Source organism: Asterias amurensis, chromosome 8 (genome assembly GCF_032118995.1).
Source record: "Asterias amurensis chromosome 8, ASM3211899v1".
NCBI lineage: Eukaryota > Metazoa > Echinodermata > Asteroidea > Forcipulatida > Asteriidae > Asterias > Asterias amurensis.
Window position 1 is genome coordinate 19543517 of NC_092655.1, and position 14588 is coordinate 19558104.

A 14588-nucleotide genomic window follows, 5' to 3' on the forward strand; every position below is an offset into this window, starting at 1 on the left:
TGATACTTGTATTAAGATTATTGCTATTGGTCATTTCAACTTGGTTTCAGGTGGTTCCTTTGATGTTTAACCCGGGGAGGGTATATGTGTCTGTCGGGCCGCGCCCAATGCAGCAAAACATTGTCTGGCGGCTGATATTGTCTTCTGTTAAGAATTGTGCATTAGGACTATTGGTAATTTCAATTTGGTTTTAGGTTGTTCCTCCGATGTTTTACCCCGGGGGTGGGGGTGTCTGTCAGGCCCAGTGCAGCCAAATTATGAATCAAGGGCCACAACTTAAATAGCATACAATTTTTAGCCACACAGCTGGTGTCGTAATTAAATTACGGGCTCTTAACGTTTGAAAAGAATATCACCACGACGCGCGGTCGTTCGGGGGCGGAGCGCCAAAAGGGGGAGATTTTAGCATTTTTTAAGAGGCTGTATCTCGGAAACGATTTGGAGTATGGATTTAATTTTTGGTTTGTGTTCATTTTAGCCATAGTGGAACAGTTAAACAAAGTTTCATGTAAATCTGAGGTAATTTGATAACTGGTGAATTTCAACCCATAGGTTTGTACACTAAATATTTGGGGGAGGGGGTGTCTGGCAGGCCTAATGCAGCAGACAATTTGTCTGGCGGTTGATATTTTTTACTAAGCATGATGTTAATGACCATTTCCACTTGATTTCATGTGGTACCTAGAATGTTTGATTCAGCCCATTATTTTGCCTCTTTGTTGGGGGTCCACGTGCTACACACAGCGGGGGGTCCCTGGCAGACATCCATATCTGATTATGTCAGGTTATCCACTAAATGTTCCTGTACTCAAATATTGGTACCTCGTTCCTTTAACCAAAGTGCTCTGGGCTGCCGCTCTAATAGTAGGTGGGTTGACTGCTCACCACATGATATCTTGTTGCAGGCTGGCATAGTTTATGTGATCAATCAAAACTGCAGTGATTTTAAATTGTCAGTAAGTTCATGATGAGTAAATTGTAATTTTGTCCACCTCGTTAATGTATCCTTTTTCTTGATTCACTCCATGAGGATTTCTGATGCTTATGTCGAGCACGCCTTCCATCTCTTGTCCAATCAGCTTGCTGAGGAGCATGCCGAAATCCGCCTCTCGTCGTTCCAGATTGTGAACGAGCTCTTCAACCGCTCGCACCGCTTCAGGGAACTTCTCGTGGCTGACATGCAGGTAATTTGAGTCCGTAAAGTTAATCAAGGGCCCTTCTTAATCAAGGGCCCTTCTTAGAAACTTTTGTTTTGACTCAGGCTCTGGCTTAGGCTACAGCTACCAAAATGTGATGCACAAAGACTGTTATATAAAAATACCTGTTGTTTTAAAGGGAAGGTACACTGTTGGTAATTGTCAAAAACCAGTCTTCTCACTTGGTGTAGCCCATCATATGCATAAAATAACAAACCTGTGAAAATTTGGGCTCAATCGATCATCGAAGTTGCGAGAAAATGATGAGAGAAAAAACACCCTTGTTAGACGAATTTGTGTGCTTTCAGATGAGAATAAAAGACTTCTAGCTGGAAGTCTTTTATTATTTTAGTGAGAAATTACCTCTTTCTCAAAAACTACATTACTTCAGAGGGAGTCGTTTTCCACACTGTTTTATACTATCAACAGCTCTCCAATGCTTGTTACCAAGCCGGCTTTTAAGTTAATATTTTTGACTCACATAAATGGCCGACCATGGTAGTTCGCAAAGTAAAAGGGAAAACCCACGCAATTTCGAGGCAAATTTGTGTGGATCATTGTGTTCTACTTTTAAAACATCTCTCAAATCATATGCATTTTATAACAAACGGTTACAAACGCTTTTTATTGACCAACTCGTCCGATCCAAGGCAACGTGTTCCTTTATTTGCACCACATTCAAATTTCTCAGCACACTGTACACCTAGAGAGACCTAATCTCAATATGTTTGACTTGCAGGAGTTTTTAGCGTTGACCGTAGAGACAGTTGGGGACTATCCACTACCCCCTCCTAAAGCAGCGGCCAAGCTCCTCAAAGAGCAAACACTGAAAGCAGTACAAGAATGGAATAACAAGTACGGGAAGGCCTACAAGAAGCTGGCTCTGGGATATGGCTTCCTCAAGTACAATAAAGTGGTATGTTGAAAACAATAATAATAATAATAATAATAATAATAATAATAATAATAATAATAACCAGTTTTTATATAGCGCTTTTCACACCCGGATGGCGTCTCAAAGCGCTTCCAACATTATTACCCCTGGTCACTGGGCCTTAATTCATTCCTTAAGCGATCTCAGCTTCCTGTGGGGAGTATGCAGCCTGTGCAACATTTATATGCGCTACTCGGCTAAATCAATCACAAGAACCATCTTTGCCCTAACAGGTACCCATTTTACCCCTGGCTGGAGAGAAGCAATTATAGTTAAGTGTCTTGCTCAGTGTCTTGGACACAAGTGTCATGAGCGGGATTCGAACCCACACTCTGCTGAACAGAAGCACTAGAGCTTTCTGCATGTTCTGGCCTGGAAATACACAGAGGCCATTTTTATAGAGATGCTTAAGCACAAAAATTATGCTTAACGGAATGAGGTTACCAGCCAAACTAACATATGACATTGTACCTGTACCATTTTGTGACTGGTATCCAAGCAATAATGTTCTGCTTTAGAAGCGACTCTATGTAATTGGGCCCTGATTTTTTATTTTTTCTCTGGCTGAGATCTACAGTCACCGTACCATACGTTGGCCTACCCCGCGTATCCTAAAAAACAATGAGTTCGGCATCTTGCTCAATCATCGGGCATCGGCCAGTTCACCACAGAAGATGCCTAGTCAGTGCCACCAGTTGGTATCAACATGAATAATTGATATGTTTTTATGGCTGTTTTTATTCAGGTGGATTTTGCGAATCTTGAAGCCCGATCTGCAGCAGAGCGTCGTGCTCAAGCAGCTCGGCAAGCCAAGATGCAGGTGTTAATGGCACAGAAGATCAGCAAGGCTCTGACAGATATGGAAGGTGAGTAACCAACCTCGTTCTGAGTGGGCTACGATCATAGAATTATGTATAAGAACTAGAGGGCGCACTTGTGATGCTGCATGCACAAACGTGACGGGACCACAAGGATCACATATTTAAAATCATATCCTGATGATGGCTTTTCTAAAACTAGTGGAAATACTTGTTTCATTTTCAACAGAAACTATTCCCGAAATCAACGAGTGTCTAACACAGATCGAGAACTGCTTCGAGTTGCTTTTACCCAACCCATCTCGGTTTGATAACACTGATGTCCCCTCAAACAAAATGGTATCACCCAGCACCAAGTCACGTTCTGCTACTCAGAAAGGGAAAACTATTGATTCGGAGGGGTTGTCAGGTGAAAGAGTGAAGGGGAAATTAAAAGGAAATGATGGAGAGTCTTCAAGACATGATGATGGAGAAGACGTTTCAGACGAGATGGAACAGGAGGAGGATGAGGATAGTTTGGACGAGGAGGAGGAGGAGACGGAAGAGGAGGGAAAAGATGCAAGTCTCCTTCAGCAGCATGGACTGCCATCTTGGAATTATAATATTGACATCAGTATCAACACAGGTAAACCAATCTCAAATCATGGTCAAAGGCAAAGGCAAAATTTGGGTCCAGAATGCCCCACAGTTGTGAGAAACCCTGGGGAGAATCCTGAAGCCACTCTGGAGGTTGGGTTTAAGAAGACTGGGGGATTAAAGAAACTCACATCCGTTTCAGACAGGAGCTCCTGAGTCGTGCCAAATCAAGCTTAAAGAGTTTGATGTCTGAAACAGGAGCGACTGGACATGCTAGAAGTTGAAAGATCGACTGTTTCAGTCGTTTGGAACGACTCCTGATCATCTTGGTTTCAGACTACAATGTTGTCATGAATCGAGCCAATGTAAATGTTATGGTTAAGTTTGCCTGTCTGAAACCAAAATTTATTTGGGTCGTCCTAGAGTCGTTTATAATCTATTTGGTTCGGCAGGACTCTAGCGCCCCTGTCTGAATTAGGTGTACCTTTGACAGGAGTTCGACTCCGACAAGGAATTAAGAATTTGTAAATCATCTTGAAAGGGATGTTTATATTTTCTTAATGCAGAGGGTGTGGTGCTACAAGAAGATGAGGATAATCAAGACATCTTGACGACGTTAGAAGACATGAACCGTCTTGCTTCCTCAGCTTATCTTCCTCGCCTAGCAGTCTGGATGGAGGTACAATATTAACTCTTTTATTAGAGTCCAGCTTTCTCCCAAAGACAATCAGAGCATACTGAACTAAATGACTAGTTGTTACTCCCCCAGGGCCAAATTTCATGTTTGTTTGTTTATTTAGATGATCTTCCCGTTAAGGGAACTCAGCAAACTCCCACAAGGGGATATGAACACCAAGCTGGCAGTGGCCAATCTCTCTCATACAAACATTGCTTTAATAAAGTCTAGGATTATGAATTGCACAAATCAAGAAGTTGTGATTCAGTAACTAGACAATAATACATATTCTAGTCATTGAAAATCAGCGTTTAGCTTGGGGATTCGAACCCACAACCTTGGAATTACAAGTCCTGCATTCTTACCACTTGATTTGATACCTTGCCATGCAATGCGTAAAAATCCACATAAGAATTTTGTTGTTAATTCAAATATTTACAGAATAAATACCTCTATGCATAAAGCGTTTCAAAGAAAGAAATAATAGCAAATTTTTACTGTTTGAATTCAAATGATGTAGGTTTTCAGCAAAAGTGGCAAAAATGTCAACCAACTAAAACGTTGCATAGACCTTAAGCAGGCCCTGATCAACGCCCTGGCTAAACAGGCCGAACTGAAAGTCCAACGCAAGAAATCAGAAAGAGAAAGGCGAGGGTTGCAAGTGGGCGATGTTGATGGGGAGGATTCGGACAGCGATGGAGGAGAATTTGAAGATGTTCCTGTCAAGGAGGGATACGAACCCGTCATCCCTGATCATCTGAGAGCTGAGTATGGTGAGAGAGCCTTTTGTTTTTAAATGATTTGGGATTGAACAATGGAAAATAGACTAGAATGGGACTCAAAGCAACGGAGTAAAGATATTGACAAAATAGGGAGACGGCCAACATAGGGCGAGATAGCTCAGTTGGTAGAGCACCGGCACCTTAATTCGGATGCTGTTGGTTCGAGTCCCACTCAAGAGGAGATGCATGATGTTCTTCTTACTTTAGTCTGATTTAATTTGGTTGTCGTTCGTAAAACAATACAAAATTTGAAAAAAGGCTAACAAATTTTCTAAAGCCTACATCATATGAACATGTAGGTTAGCTATTGTGCTGAATGAAATGTTACCACTTTTATCCAACGACCAAATACAATGCCTGGTTTAAGTGATATATTTTGTTCAAACAGAGTTATGGGCCCAGAGATTGCAGTGCCTGTACTAAATGACTGTCTTTTTTCAAAATTTGTGTGTGTTTTGTTTTTTTGTTTGAAATGTTTTTCCGTTTGTGTTTGTTGTCTTTGTTTTTGAGGTTGAATCAATTTGTTTACAATTTTGGACTTACACAAAAGTGAAGGTTTCAATAATGCATGCATGCTTTCGGTCAATGTCAAAAATGCTGTCATCTTGTAATGTTATTTGCAGTGCAAAAAATTGTATTCTTGAAATAAGAAAAACTGATTTTTCTAGGGAGTGACACAAGAAATATTTTCCTAAAATAAGATGTTTTTCTTATTTCAAGAATACCATTTTTAGCAGTGTACAGTCATCACCTTTTTTATAAGTGTCAACTTGTTCTTCATACAAGGTTTGGATCCTTTACCGAGCACCAGCCAAGAGTCCCAACCCTCCTCCTCTTCAAGTTCAATTAATAAATTCAAACACCTCAACGCGGAAACCTTACCAGCAACAAGTTTCGGCTTGGCACTTGGCGGTGATTCCTGGAACACACCATGTGGCAGCGGGGCGGCTAAAGGTAGCGAGTGGCATCCTCTACGAGAGGCGCAACATGTTCTCTCGGATCCGGCGTCTCAAGCCGGTACCATCAAATTGATGAAGGAGAGACTGCGTGTTATCAGAGAGCAATTTCCTGTCAAGTAAGTGTTGTATAATGCACGTAAAAGAACCCAGTGCACTTATGAAGAGAAGGGGCTCGCCCCGGTGTTTCTGGTCTGCTCGGCAGCTTATTGTGCCATAGCGCCTTGTAAACCAATACATGGTGCTATAGAGAAATAGGTCTCATACTTCAATACATAGCTGCTCAAATCTTGCAGGAAATAACACCGAGTGCTTTGATACACCCCTTAGGGGTTTTCTAAAGTGCTATATAAGAAACCAAGTATTATTACTTGTGATCTGCATTTTTGTGGATTAGTTTTCACAGAAGTACTGAGTATATAGTGCTTGATTCACATTGGTGTTACGGTAAAAATAAATTATATTATTGAAATTTTAATCGTACACTTTACCAGTTGCAAGGTTTTAACCTAAATTTTGTTTATACTTTTTTCTTTGCTACCAACATTAACATGATAAGGAAGAGGAGATCAACTGAGACGAAGACCTTGACGGCCGAAGAGCAGCAGCGTCGCCAGCTGCTTGCCAAGGCTCCAGTGGTGCCGTTTGGTGTCGATCTGGAACACTGGGCAAATCCAGAGAATATTGAAGCTCCGATGGTCATGCTGTAAGTTGACTTCATTGTTTGTAATTATAGGGTCTTGAAATCTACATTTAATTTCCTTTTTTCCCTTTTTTTTCAAATGGACTTTCCAGACTTGATATTGTTTTGTATTTGTGATGGTCATTGATGATGTTTTTATTGTGCTTTCCTCGGGCTTGATAACTTCACGGAGGCAACGAAGGCGATTGCCTCGATGCCCCCTGGTCATTGCACTGTTGCACTTTAAATGCTCTAGTACAGATCAACAATTTTCTTACAGGGTGCCCTTTGCCAAGGGGAAACTGCCTTGGTGCTCTTGCCCATTCAATAACAAAGCATACAGGCCTGTTCTTGTTTGATTTTCATCATCTTTTTGTTTATGTTCATGCCCCCCTCCTCTATTTCTAAAACTGTTATACATTGCTTTATTTTTCTTCGAATGAAATTTTCCAACTAAATTTTGGATTTGTATGGTCATTGATGATGTTTTGAAGCTGCTTGTTTGTTTTGCTGCCACTCCCATATCTACTTACATGTATAATATAGTATGTGATGAATGCATTGTTTTCAAATGAATTGTTCTGACTAAACAGTGTTTGTATTGATGATGATGTTGCTTTGATTTTGCTATTTGTTAAATTTTTGCAATTTTCTTGTTTGGTTTATGTCCATGTACCCCTACCCTCCCCCCCTCCCCACAACAAGTGATCAATGCATTGTTTTTTCAAAAGAACTTTTCATACAAAGCATTGTTTTTTATATATACACACATATGTGATGAATGATTATTGATTGTACTTCTTGATTGATTTTCTTCATCTTCTTGTCCTCATTTGATGTCCCTGCCTCCCCCTCCCCTCCTCTTTCTCTACAATTTGTATGCACTGTTTTTTCAGATGAACTTTTCCGACTAAACATTGTTTTGTATTTATCATGTTTTGATTATGCATCTGTTTTGATTTTTGTCCCTTTCTTCTAATTATTTTTGTTCCCTGCCCCCATTCTATTTCTACAGCAGCTGAATGCATTGTATATTTTGTAAATGAACATTGCCTACTAAACATTAATTTGTTTTTTTCGAGGTTATTGAATATTGATGTGGTTTTAAATTAACTCACTGCTTGTTGATATTTGGTGTCTTCTTGTTGTTGCATATTTCTCCAATCCCTCTTCCCTCTCTATTTTTACTAGTGATTGTATATTTAAATTCAAATGAACTTTTTCAACTAAATATTGCTTTGTTTTCATGATGGTCATTGAATATAAATATTGTTTTGACTCACTTCTCTTTTATTTATTTTGTTGTCTTCTTCAGTAGATTATTCATTGTATACATTGTATTTTTTTATCTACAGCCGTTTGTATTCTCGGTGATTGCAGTTCTTTATTGTTCTGATACTGATATCGATCAATCAAATCTGTTTTGTATCATACATTGCAGAGTTTTTTATCTACAGCTGTTTGTATTCCTTGGTGATTGCAGTTCTGTATTGTTCTGATATCAATATCAATTAATCAAATCTGTTTTGTATCGTACATTGCAGAGTTTTTGTCTACAGCCGTTTGTATTCCTTGGTGATTGCACTTCTTTATTGTTCTGGTATCGATATCGATTAATCAAATCTGTTTTGTATCGTACATTGCAGAGTTTTTTATCTACAGCCGTTTGTATTCCTTGGTGATTGCAGTTCTTTATTGTTCTGTGACCCATATCGATTAATCAAATCTGTTTTGTATCGTACATTGCAGAGTTTTTAACAACAGCCGTTTGTATTCTCGGTGATTGCAGTTCTTTATTGTGAACATGTGACTGCAGTTTTCATTATGAATCATGGATTACTATTTTTTTTGCTTCTATTTATTTACTGTTTTAGTACTTTATTTGTTTGTTTATTGTTTTAAGAACTTTTTGAAATTGTGTACACATGGCTGTTAGTTTGTATGATTTAATGGTACATGTATTCCAATGTTTTTAGACACACAAAATCAAAAATGCATTTCACTGTATATGTTGTAACAAAACAAATTACATACTATGCTATAGTATACTACATGTATAAATCCTGTACGTATCATACAATTTATATGAATTTGATTTAAAATAGCTTAGGCCTATGTTATTGATAGTTCATTATGATGTTGTACACAGTAGGGCTTGTTGAAATATCAAAAAATTGCGGAGATAAAATCTTGTGACTAACAAGGTTTTTGTAATGGCATTTATACAAGAAAAAAAAAAAGCCAATGTGATGTATTTCTAAAAGGAACTGGGGTGGATTTCACAAAGAGTTAAAGGCAGTGGACACTATTGGTAATTACTCAAAATAATTTTTAGCATAAAACCTTACTTGGTAACGAGTAACGGGGAGAGGTTGACAGTATAAAACATTGTGAGAAACGGCTCCCTCTGAAGTGTCATAGTTGTCGAGAAAGAAGTAATTTTCCACGAATTTGATTTTGAGACCTCAAGTTTAGAATTTGAGGTTTCAAAATCAAGCATCTGAAATCACACAACTTTGTGTGACAAGGGTGTTTTTTTCTTTCATAGTTATCTCGCAACTCCGACGACCAATCGAGCTCAAATTTTCACAGGTTTGTTATTTTATGCATATGTTGACATACATGTACAGCAAGTGAGAAGACTGGTCTTTGACAATTACCAATAGTGTTGAGTTAGGATGAGTTAGGACTAGCCTTAAGTTTGTATTATCTCCTAGGCTAACTCTATGTGAAATCGACCCGATGTGGTGTAAACAACTCGGTGGTTTTCAATCAGTATGCTCTGATCATCTTCTGAGGATACTGATCGGAACGTCAAGTTGGTACAGCGCCACAATTTTAAGTACATAGTGTTACAAGTGTCACTTGGATTATATTTTAATTAAGGAAGAATGTAGCGGTAGGATTTCTACTGAGGCTTAGAGATAATTAAGTGTAAAGTTAACGAGGTACACGCCCTTGTTTATAATTCTCTATTGCCAACATTTTAATCCATGTTATTTATTTTCCAGGCCTGAGACAGCGCAATGGGTTTGGAGTACCTCAGTACAAGATGAAGTAAAAATCATGGAGGTATGTATTGAATTGTTAATAGAGAATGGCATAATAATAATTATTATAATAGTGGGCGTATCCGTCACTCAGTGACGCTCAAAGCGCTCTAACATACAGTTTTTTCCTGCAAGGTGTATGGGATTACGTTTGAATTATGAGAACTACTCCTTTTACATAGCACCATGTAATCATTTACATGGTGCTGTGGTGCAATATGCTGCCAATCAAACCAGGAACACCGGGGCCAACCCCTTTAAGCAAATTTATTGCAGAGAGAATTAAATTTCTATTCTGTGGAGCTCACTGTCCACTGTTAGTTCAGCGGCTGAAAGACCACTCCACTGTGTCAAGTTGTTCACACAACTGGCTCAAGGGTGTCATGGGCTCGATTTTACAAAGTGATAAAATTCACAAGAAACTAAGATTGATCCCAATCAATGGTAGTTGCTTAGTAAAGTGTGATGTGACAATACAAATCACAATGGTGATGCTGACAATTTGTCTTGAATGCGCTGTAAAAAAGTGAAAAACCTGTTATTTATGAATAACCTCCTTTTTGTTCTATCCCCCAGCATGCTAAAGACAGTCTGACAACCCGCGTGTTTAACTACACCGGAGAGTTTGAACCCGTCAAATGGACATGCCGTGCCCCATTGCCTTCTGGGAAACTGTGTCTCCGAATGGACAGGTACAAGGTAAAGTTCACCTTTGACTTTTGTTTACAATCACCAGGGAAACTAACCAGTGATAATGCATACTGCCATTCATACTTGGCTCAAATGAACGCCACGCAACCATCCTTCATTTGTTTTTCCCCCTCAGTGTCCTTTTCATGGCAAAATTGTTCCTCGAGACGACAAAGGAAAGCCAAAAGAGGATCAACCAGAATTCCAGATGACAAAAGAACAACAAAAACAAGGTAGACCTGCCACAGTCATTTCACCTTCACCTTCCACTTTAATGGATATGTCATTTCCTTATTGTAAGAAAGAAAGAAAACTTCTTTGCAGACAGAAAACCCTTGTGTAACTCCACCTCTTCTGGTTCTAGCTCAATCTCTTGCTAACCCAAGTTTCCTCAGAAGTACAAGGGAAGTAATTTTACCACCCCCCCTACCCCCCCCAAAAAAAAAAAAAAAAATAAAACAAAATATAAAAAATAAGATCTTCAAATTCCAAGTCCAGTTCTAATGGTCTGAGTTTATTTGATCCAACAGCCAAGGCTCTGGTCAGTGATCCATCTCTCCAGAGAGATATCGAGAAAGGCCTGGGTCGCGATCTCGGTGGTCCCTCAACGAGCGGAAAGGGACAAGGGGGCAAGAAGGGCAAAGGGAAGGCCAAGAAATACCCCAACCTCACCGACCTCAGGAAGACCACCAACACCAGCGTCAATAGACTTGGAAAGAAAGTGTTGAACAAGTAAGATCATTTGTTAATTCTGCTTACTGTCTGGATATATTTGGTTCCGTTGTTTCATGTTGTCATTATTACAAGGGATTGTTTTAAGCTGTTTGGCAGAAAATGGTTCTTAACATTTTTTTTCTGCTGAGCAAAAAGTATTCTGGAACCAGTCACAATCAATATTTTGGCTGGGGTCGATTTCACAAAGAGTTAGGACTAGTCCTAACGTAGTACTAGTCCTAGGAGCTATGAAAAACTTGAGGCTAGTCCTAAATTAGGACGACGAGTAACTAGTCTTAACTCTTTCTGAAATTCACCCCTGGTTATAGTCATAAACAATATTTTGGCTGGGTTCGATTTCACAAAGAGTTAGGACTAGTCCTAGCGTAGGACTAGTCCTAGGAGCTATGAAAAACTTAAGGGTAGTCCTAAGTTAGGACGAGTAACTAGTCTTAACTCTTTGTGAAATCCACCCCTGGTTACCTATTTCTGCTAAGGAAGATTTTTCTGTGGTAAGCGCTTTCTGTGCTTGTTAGCTTTGTGAATTGAGTCCCAGGTGAACCCTTAACAAGGGTGCACAAGGGTTGCCGGGTTGGCAAAATGGCTTATTTTCTCGCCTTCCACCTCAGGGACGCCGGTTCGAATCCTACCAGGGGCACTATGTGGATTGGGTTTTCAGTCCCAACCTGATTGTGGGTTTTCCTTGGAATAATTATCTGGTTTTTTTTTCTCCCACATCTAAAACTCCATTCTTTATCTTGTTTCCATTTGGTTCTTGGCTAGTACAGTGATTATGTTCACTTTTCGGAGAGTTCTTGGCTTCACACCTAAATGAAAAAAAAAATAAAAATAAACACAAATCTTGCAAAGTTGCTAGGGTAGTAGTTGTGGTAAACTGCATGACTGTATATACAGTTGGCGGGTAACCTGTGTCTGCTTGGCAGCCAAAACTCTTTATGCAGTAATATTGTTTACATTGCCACAACTAACAATATTAATAATAACCAGTTTTTATATAGCGCTTTTCACACCTGGAGGGCGTCTCAAAGCGCTTCCACTATTATTACCCCTGGTCACTGGGCCTTAATTCGTTCCTTAAACCATCTAAGCTTCCTGTGGGGAGTATGCAGCCTGTGCAACATTAATATGCGCTACTCAGCTAAATCAATCACAAGAACCAGCTCTGCCCTCACAGGTACCCATTTACAAAACTGGTGTCCTGACAACCAAATTTGCTTAGTAATATTTTCCACTCAACACAAATATACATCATAGAGTTTGTTCTTCGTCTGTTATGTTTTGCAGGAGTTCCCTTCGAAGGGTCGCCAACGCTATGAACAAGATGGAGCAGAGACGATATCAAGACAAGTTTGGAAATAACTTCAACTACAGGTAGTTTTAGGTTCAATTCCTTGCCTTTTACTTCTCATTTGGGATGAAATCCAAGGAATGAAATGTTTGATGAATTTATAAATGAGTTTGAAGTCTGGGTGTCTTTAAAACATGTTGCCAGCATTGGTAGTCATCGAAGATCAGTATGCGCTTGTGTGTGAGTCAAGCTACACACGAAATAACAACCCTGTTAACATTGAGCTCATTCACTTACTGTAGCCACAAGGAAATGGTGAACAACCTTATCACTGTTTTCAGGTTTTCAGGTTTTCACTGTATTCAAATGTCAAATTTCTGACTCTCCAAATATTGTTTAAAGACACTGGACACTATTGGTAATTGTCAAAGACTAGCCTTCACAGGGTATTTCAACATATGCATAAATAACAAACCTATGAAAGTTGAGCTCAATCAGTCATCGAACTTGCGAGATAATAATGAAAGAAAAAAAACACCCTTGTCACACGAATTTGTGTGCATTAATTTGGTGGATTTTGAGACCTCAAGTTCTAAATCTGAGGTCTTGAAATCAAATTCGTGGAAAATTACTTCTTTCTCAAAAACTATGGCACTTCAGAGGGAGCCGTTTCTTACAATGTTTTATACCATCAACCTCTCCCCATTACTCGTCACCAAGAAAGGTTTTATGCTAATAAATATTTTGAGTAATTACCAATAGTGTCCACTGCCTTTAAAACATTTTTAGTTTTCATGCATAAGTATTTCAAGGGAAGTTTTATATCATACTACATGTACATGTAGGTTATGTTCAAATCTGTGAGCATTGTTTATTTTCCATTTCACCAAAGTCATTCACACCCTTAAAACAAGCTTGGATTCAAATATGTTTGTGTTTTTACAGATCACCCTAATGTTAACATTGAAAATGTTATTGTGTAATTTACAAAACAAATTCAGTGTGTTTTGGACAATAATTTATTACAAAGTGATTAAAATGTTCACTTGCAATTTTTTTTTATTACAAGTGATTAAAATGTTCACTTGCAAACAAATAATGTATTACAAATGATAAATACTATTTATCTCTGCAATTATCCATGAATTTTTAAAAACAAAAAAAAACAAAAACACCAATGTGGTATGTATGTTGTATCAACAATGTTTAATGCATAGGGAGAAATGTGTACATATTGATAAATAAACTATAAAAGAAAACTAAATATTCCTTTTGTTGGATTTATTGATTTTTAGATTTCGACCCTAGCTTTGCTCTGGAACTTTATTTTATCAGGTGATTTTATAAGTTATTCAAACTGCTTGTACATTTTATTTCCAGACGATAGACTTGTCCGACTTGGTGTATTTTATTATGAATGTTTAGGAGATCTTGCCATAATAATTATTGAATAGTACTTGTTTTCATAAACATAAAATGGAGATAATAAAACTCAATGTGCAACGGTTAAAGAGTTTAATTTCTACGATTCTCAACAGTGTTGAAATTTAATGGCCCTCTCTCGCCAAAACAAAAAGCATTATTTACAATGGCACCCTCTGTCGCTCATAAAAGTTGTTATCACTTCTCTGCGAAGGTTAGTTTCGCCCTCTGTTTGCACGCACAGCGGCATTTACTACGTGTGTGATAGTTACAAAGATGGTAGACTTGATTCGAGTCCCGTTCTCGTGCGAGAGGTCTTTAAGCATAACTGCTGTCAAAATGTGGTCCCATGAATGGGACTTGACAGGGTTGTCATTCTTACTTCAAAATGTTGTTATCGGCGCGGCATTGGTTGGGGGAGTTTTCTGATGTTATACCATGGGACTGAAAATAACAGGACTCTGGTAAAGTTGGTTCTCATTAAAGTTTAAGACTGTGTCGATGGTGCTGCCGCGGTCAGTGTGGTGATGTTCAGGTACTTCCTTCATCCAAAGTACAAGATCGTGGTGTTTTTTTAGACTCTGCTGTGACCAACTTGTTCAACTTTTTAACATTAACTTTTAATTGTCACTATGTAAAGTGTACTGAGAGTGCAGTTTAAACAATCAATGATTAGATTAGACTCTCACAGGATTTGGTCTTGAGCCAAGTCTACAAAGATGGCGGTATCGGAGCCAGAAGTTGCTCCGTATGCTGGTGAACCCGTCACTTGTGCTTGCATGG

General features: G+C 38.8%; 1 protein-coding gene across 2 annotated transcripts in view; it reads left to right on the forward strand.

The window, feature by feature from the left end:
* LOC139940396 (UV-stimulated scaffold protein A-like) overlaps positions 1-14555 on the forward strand; it is a 21821-nt gene extending 7266 nt beyond the window's left edge. For both annotated transcript variants that reach the window (XM_071936623.1, XM_071936622.1), the window contains exons 3-15: positions 1031-1184; positions 1936-2112; positions 2876-2996; positions 3178-3573; positions 4091-4203; positions 4721-4973; positions 5769-6057; positions 6498-6644; positions 9632-9692; positions 10247-10369; positions 10497-10593; positions 10891-11092; positions 12380-14555. In XM_071936623.1, coding sequence (XP_071792724.1) covers positions 1031-1184; positions 1936-2112; positions 2876-2996; positions 3178-3573; positions 4091-4203; positions 4721-4973; positions 5769-6057; positions 6498-6644; positions 9632-9692; positions 10247-10369; positions 10497-10593; positions 10891-11092; positions 12380-12470 — 2224 coding nt within the window. In that variant the 3' untranslated portion in view covers positions 12471-14555. The remainder of the gene's footprint in view (positions 1-1030; positions 1185-1935; positions 2113-2875; positions 2997-3177; positions 3574-4090; positions 4204-4720; positions 4974-5768; positions 6058-6497; positions 6645-9631; positions 9693-10246; positions 10370-10496; positions 10594-10890; positions 11093-12379) is intronic.
* The last annotated feature ends 33 nt before the right edge of the window (positions 14556-14588 follow it).